At 46.1% G+C, this 6,661-nt stretch overlaps 1 protein-coding gene across 1 annotated transcript; it reads left to right on the top strand.

Annotated features, from left to right (window-relative positions):
* The first annotated feature begins 447 nt into the window (after positions 1-447).
* Positions 448-6,661, top strand: LOC148683330 (uncharacterized). Its single transcript, XM_088658614.1, has 4 exons — positions 448-779; positions 2,090-2,248; positions 3,584-3,662; positions 5,823-6,661. The coding sequence occupies exons 1-4, from the start codon at positions 638-640 to the stop codon at positions 6,421-6,423; spliced, it is 981 nt and encodes a 326-aa protein (XP_088514740.1). The 5' UTR covers positions 448-637; the 3' UTR covers positions 6,424-6,661.

Raw genomic sequence — 6,661 nt, 5'->3', positions numbered from 1 at the left:
GATGACCTTCATCTTTGCACAGAAGGGAGGGTTTCTGCAATTGTGCCTTCTCTTGCCATAACACCATGCCAGCAGGACAAGCTCCACCTGCCAACATACAGCATACCTGTTAAAGAGCCTAGGACCTGTATCATAAACAGATCCTGAAGCTATACAAGAAACTTGGGGGGATTCATGCATTTTAGTTTGCTGTCCTAATATAGACTTTAGCAGCTTATTCCACTTTAGGCCTTTTATCTCTTTAACAGTTGCACAAGGCAGGGATGTTTGGCAAGTGCTGGCTTTTCAAGCCCCAGCAGCAGTGTGAGTGACATGACAATTAACACTTGCTACAATCTCCCTCTACAAGGTCCAAGGTCCAGTACGACCAATGCTCAATGGGTTGGCCAGTGTTGGGACTGCCTTACATGGCAATCACTTGGGGTTGTTTAGCAGAGAAGCATGGATGCATTGGACTGTGTGAGTTTTGACAGAGTGGGTGTGTGTCCTAGGACTCAGTGACGGGAACTTGCCATTTCCAGGGGTTGAGGTGACACTAGCATTTACCCTATTCCCTCAAGAGTCTTTTGGGCAGCTCCTCCTCTGCCTTGCAGGGTATAAAGGACTGTGTTGTGCTTTCATCACTGCCATTGTCAAGATGGAGACACCCAGCTTGGCTCTTCTCTTCCTTGGTATCATAGCAGCCAAGAATGATGCCATCATCATGGAGAGATGCAAACTGGCAGCCATCCTGCGGGACGAGGGCATGGAGGGCTTTGCGGGCACCAGAATAGAAGAGTGTGAGTGTCCCTTGTGTTGTTGTGTGTGTGCGGGGGGGGCACGCAGGCATGTAGATTTGTGGGTGGGGAGGGGGCAGAAATTTGGTTGGGTTCACGTTATGATGAGAACTCAAACTCACTTCACTTGCACTTTCCCCAAACATGTGAACCAAATGCAGCCAGCCTGATAAATTCGCACTTCTCCAAATTTTGCATTGTAGTTCTACAACTGACAAATGATTACAAAACAGCTTATGTTGGGGAAAGTGAGCCTAAAAATGTGTATATACATGAAAATAAATAAATTAGCCAAGGTGGCTTATAAAATGTGCTTATTAGGAGGAGAAATGTGCTCTAAAATGCTAGTGATTCTTCAGATTTTTTAAAAAGTGAATGAAGATGTAGAAATATGGCAAACTGAACTGTAGATTGGAAAAAATGATAAATCAGTAGATTCACCCATCCCTGTATGCATCTGTAGCCCCTGCAGTCCAATATTGCCTGGCTGGATCAGGACAATGGCTCATCCAGAGGCCAACCTGATCCCTGTGGGAAACCTGCAAGCAGGGATCCAAGCACAAGACCACACTCTCCCCTCCTGTGCTTTCCAACAACTGGGATTCAGAAGCATCGCTGCCTTGGACTGTGACGTGAAGCTCTTTCCGCCTTCACACATTTGTCTATTCCTCTTTTAAAGCCATGTCAGCTAGTGGCCATCAGGTTTCCTTGGGGAGCAAGTTCCAAATTATAGCTTTGTGCTGTGTGAAGTACTTTAAAAAAAACACTGTTCTGAATATTCCAACATTCAGCTTTACTGTATGACCACAACCACTAGTGTTAGGGGACGGGGGGACGGGACCTTTATCCACTTTCTCTGTGTCAGGCAGATTTTAACTACATTTGACATGGTTCTCCCATCTCCATGTTATCCTCACAACCACCCTGCGAGGTAGGTTAGGCTGAGAGACTGTGGCTAGCCTAAAGTCACCCAGTGATGATTGTGGATGAGTGATGATTTGAACTCGTCTCCCAACTCAAGAACTATATGCCAGTTTCATATCATGAGTAAGAATTTCATTTACTTCTATACAGTGTTTACTTTCCTTTATCCAGGGGCAGCTGCCTAATTCCCTCATCCCCTCCATTACCCTTCCTTAACCCTCTACATTTGTAATATTTGTCAACTGATTTTCAAAACAGCAGCCTTTTAAATCACCTGCTACATAAATGCTACGTCTGGGACCTGCTCCAGTTCTGTACAATGAGGAATTCAAAGTTGAGATGTTTTACCTGCCTCAGGTGAACTTTAATCTGTTTGCTCCTGCCTCTAGGGATTTGTTTGGTGTCTCACACAAGTGGCTTCAACACATCAGCCCTTAACGTGGGGCCAACGGCCAGCAATTATGGGATCTTCTTACTCAGTGGAAGGTGGTGGTGCAGAGATGCCAAGACACTGGACACACGCAACCACTGTAACTTGAGTTGTGATGGTAAGAAGTTATATCCCTACAACCTCAATCCACTTTTTGTGGGTTTGTGCTTTCTGGATGGAAATATAGCCAGCACCGGAGAATGGTGCGGTAGCAGAGCTGCCCCAGATTTGTCAAGGGACCCACTAGTGAAGTGTCACTATCCCATATTGACTCTCACTTGTTGATGGGCCCAGCGCCAAGGAAGAAGAGCAAAATGGTCAAAGGCCTGGAACAGTTTAGGGAGCTGGGTATGTTTAGCCTGGAGAAGAGAAGGTTAAGGGGTGATATGATAGCCATGTTCAAATATATAAAAGGATGTCATATAGAGGAGGGAGAAAGGTTGTTTTCTGCTGCTCCAGAGAAGCGGACACGGAGCAATGGATTCAAGCTACAAGAAAGAAGATTCCACCTAAACATTAGGAAGAACTTCCTGACAGCAAGAGCTGTTCGGCAGTGGAATTTGCTGCCAAGGAGTGTGGTGGAGTCTCCTTCTTTGGAGGTCTTTAAGCAGAGGCTTGACAGGCATCTGTCAGGAATGCTTTGATGGTGTTTCCTGCTTGGCAGGGGGTTGGACTGGATGGCCCTTGTGGTCTCTTCCAACTCTGTGATTCTATGATTCCAGAGATTCTTGTAATGGTGCAGGAAATCCTAGAGCTCCCCCCCCCCCATGCATAGCAGCTCACGTACAATGTACATGCCTCTGAAAAGGTTGAGTAAGTTATTGGCTTCCTAGCCCTGTAAGTAATCAGTGTGTAATAAGGATAAAGTGCGACAGGTTTTTCCAACCTGTAGTCCTCCAGAGGTTTTGGATGAGAGCTCCATCAGCCTGGCTAGATGGGAGATGTCCTCCAAAACATCTTGAGGACAACGGGTTGGCAAAGACTGGAGTGGAGCAGGGGATATCAAGATTCACATGGACTGAACTTTTGTTCCCCAATCAGACAGAAAGTCCTCTCTTCATACTCCTCTCAATATGGCCAAAGATCAGGGATGATGGGAGGGATTTATGGCTCAAAACATTTGGAGGGCACCACATTGGCTACCCTTGATCAAATGCACTTTGAACTCAGGATGACATAAATTGGGAGAAGGAAAGCCCATCTCCCCACTGGAAACAATATTTTTAAATAATAATTTTATTGTTTATACCCTGCCATTTGGGCATTAACTTTCTGACCAATTGTTATTTAACAGTCTATCACAACTATTCTACGATAGTGCCTTCTGATTGCTGCAACCTAAACATGAGGGTCCTTCTTTGCCTCTCATTAGTTAACTCACACCATGTATTTAATGACTTTTCAGCTCATTCTCCGACTCTTCCCCCTCCCCCAACTCTCATCTTTCCTCCAGCTCTCCAGGATGACAACATTACAGATGACATTGACTGTGCAAAGAGGGTCGTGCAAGGAAAGAAGGGCTTCAAAGCATGGTAAACAGATAGCCTTTATCTAGGTCAGCTGCCGGGTAGACCTATGGGACTCTACTAGATACCCATCTTTTTCCATAGGTGCCTGGAGATCTTGTCTAGGCTTAGCAGCCAATCCTTATTTATAGTTGGCACCAACCCTCTTCTTTTCCCCATGTCCTCAGACAAGGAAGACGTATATGCCTATCCTCTGAGCTTGGAACTTTGGCAAAGGTGGGACATTGCTGCTGACTGTAGACACCAAGGTTGTCTGCACCAAGTTGATAACCAGTGTGGTGTAGTGGTTAAAGTGCCAGACTAGGACCTGGGATTGTTGTGGGGATTAAATAAGGAGGGGGAGAACCATGAGCTCCTTGGAGAACAAGTGGCTAAGAAACATATTGTACTCAGAATAAATCCATTGGAATTAATGTGGAAATCATAACACAAGGAAATAATGCACCTACAATGGAAGAGAGTCTGTGCCTGATCTTAGCTAAGAACATAAAGGATAGCTTGGATAGCTCTGCAAATGAGTGCCACCAATGCTGTTCCCAGTGTGGCAAAAGGTCCCATGTTTTTTTTTTGGGGGGGGGGACACCTTTGTACTGTTACGGAATGGAAGGAGGGGAGTTTTACACTTGTGTAAATCATGGAGGGCCCGAGGTGATGACCTCTAGGGAGTGCCAAGGTGGGGACTGCTGCTCCTACTCCTCTCGCCCTAGATTTAAAAACATTTTGCTCCTGCTAACACAGCCTGTTCTTCCTCAGAGTGCTGCATTCTGGGCAGGTGGCTGTGCTGCTGCCACTTTCCCATGGGGGCAAGACATTTTTGTTTTAAAAAAGTTAAAAGTTTGGTTAAAGTAACTTTAAAATCTTTTAAAGATTTTCTAGCTGCAGCAGCAAAGCATAAACAGCACTGTATAGACACTCACCCAGAATGCAGCCCTCCTAGGAAGGAACTGTGTGGTGTAGTGGTTAAGAGCGATAGACTCGTAATCTGCGGAACCGGGTTCGCATCTCTGCTCCTCCACATGCAGCTGCTGGGTGACTTTGGGCTAGTCCAGGCATCCCCAAACTGCGGCCCTCCAGATGTTTAGGCCTACAACAACCATGATCCCTAGCTAACAGGACCAGTGGTCAGGGATGATGGGAATTGTAGTTCAAAACATCTGGAGGGCCAAAGTTTGGGGATGCCTGGGCTAGTCACACTTCTCTGAAGTCTCTCAGCCGCATCCACCTCACAGGGTGTCTGTTGTGGGGAGGAGGAGAAAGGAGATTGTTAGCCCCTTTGAGACTCCTTCAGGTAGTGATAAAGTGGGATATCAAATCCAAACTCTTCTTCTTCTTCTTCCTCAGAGTGCAGGGGAAGAGAGAGGGCCTGTCCACACATCCACTTGTTCCATGTTTTCTACCCCAAGTACAAAAGGCGTTTTGTTTGCCCACCACTTTCCCCTGGAAAAACCCGCTGTTTAGTGCTGTATTGGAAGAAACATCAATCTTGATAAAACCTGACTGACATTTGTTCCGATTCTGCAGGAAACAGTGGCTTTTCCCAGTGGAAAGTGGCAGGCCAAGCTGAAATGTGGATGAGCCCAGCATGGCAGGAAAACAATTTTAATTAGGAAGGACGGGATGGAGAGTGGGGGCAGCAGCAGGAGGTGGACCCATACAGTGAGTGCCCTGCAGAGCCCCACAGCAAGGCAGGCAAGTGGGCCACCATAGAAATAACAGCCAGCAATGGACAAAAATATTCCAACTATAGCATCTGGACACTACGTGAATGAAATAGCAAACATTTGTTTTATGGCATTCATGCAGGAGCAGCAATTGTACTTAACCACTACACCACATAGCCAGTAGACTCTTAATCTGGTGAACCGGATTCACGTCTCTGCTCCTCCACCTGCAGCTGCTGGGTGACCTTGGACTAGTCACACTTCTTTGAAGTCTCTCAGCCCCACTCACCTCACAGAGTGTTTGTTGTGGGGGAGGAAGGGAAAGGAGAATGTTAGTCGCTTTGAGACTCCTTAGGGTAGTGATAAAGCGGGATATCAAATCCATACTCCTCCTCCTCCTCCTCCTCCTCCTCCTCCTCCTCCTCCTCCTCCTCCTCCTCCTCCTCCTCCTGTTTCCCCAATTGTGCATCTTTTGAGTTGCTTGACCAAGGATTTCTCATTACAGGAGAGCTTGGGGAAAATATTGCAAGGGACAAGAAATGAAACAATATGTTGCACATTGTGATCTTGAAAAAATCACCCCCATGACCCTGGTCCCAGCAACAAAACTTCATCCAAAACCTACCACCCCCCCAATGAAGAAGGATCAAATAACCCCCATGACACTGGTCCCAGCAACAAAACTTCATCCAAAACCTACCACCCCCCCAATGAAGAAGGATCAAATAACCCCCATGACACTGGTCCCAGCAACAAAACTTCATCCAAAACCTTCCACCAGCACCTCATTGAAAGAAGATGGGCCGAAGACCACTCTCCCAGCAAAGGGTTCCCCGAAACCTCCTGTCCCAATTAAGGACCCCACAGAAGCCATCACCCCAGTCAAGGCTCCCCCCAAATCTACCATCTCAATCAACGAGCCTGCACGCACCACTCTCCCTGAAAATGGTTTCCCAAAATTCACTGCCTCATTGAAGGAAACACCAAACCCCATCATCTCAGCCAATGGACCTCCCAAACTGACTGTGCCAGTCAAGGAATCCTCAAATTCTACTCTCCCAGCTGACGTCCATCCTGCACCCATTTTGAACCAGGATGACGAATAGTGGCAAGATAAAACCAGGATTTTTTTTACCACACTCGGTGCTTTTAAGTTAAAAGCCCCAAACTTCCACATACATGACATGATACTGCCTCAGTTTTCCAGATATGGATCCACCCTCACATCTACTTCTTTTTTAAAAAAAATGCTAACTGAATTTTAATCTTTCAGACTATTTGCTTGTAAATTAATGATTTCTGCATCAAGAGAATGTTCCCAATAAAATTTACCATCTAATTTCA

Source organism: Zootoca vivipara, chromosome 15 (assembly GCF_965207765.1).
Source record: "Zootoca vivipara chromosome 15, rZooViv2.hap1.1, whole genome shotgun sequence".
NCBI classification, from domain to species: domain Eukaryota; kingdom Metazoa; phylum Chordata; class Lepidosauria; order Squamata; family Lacertidae; genus Zootoca; species Zootoca vivipara.
Note: the sequence above shows the minus strand (reverse complement) of the source record. Positions and strands in the feature narration are given on the sequence as shown.

Bases quoted from the DNA above. Each gene is read 5' to 3' on its own strand.
- LOC148683330 (XM_088658614.1), top strand. From the start codon at position 638: ATGGAGACACCCAGCTTGGCTCTTCTCTTCCTTGGTATCATAGCAGCC. The intron at 2,249-3,583 runs GTAAGAAGTTAT...TCTTTCCTCCAG, and splicing joins CTGTAACTTGAGTTGTGATG to CTCTCCAGGATGACAACATT. The intron at 3,663-5,822 runs GTAAACAGATAG...TTCTCATTACAG, and splicing joins AAGAAGGGCTTCAAAGCATG to GAGAGCTTGGGGAAAATATT.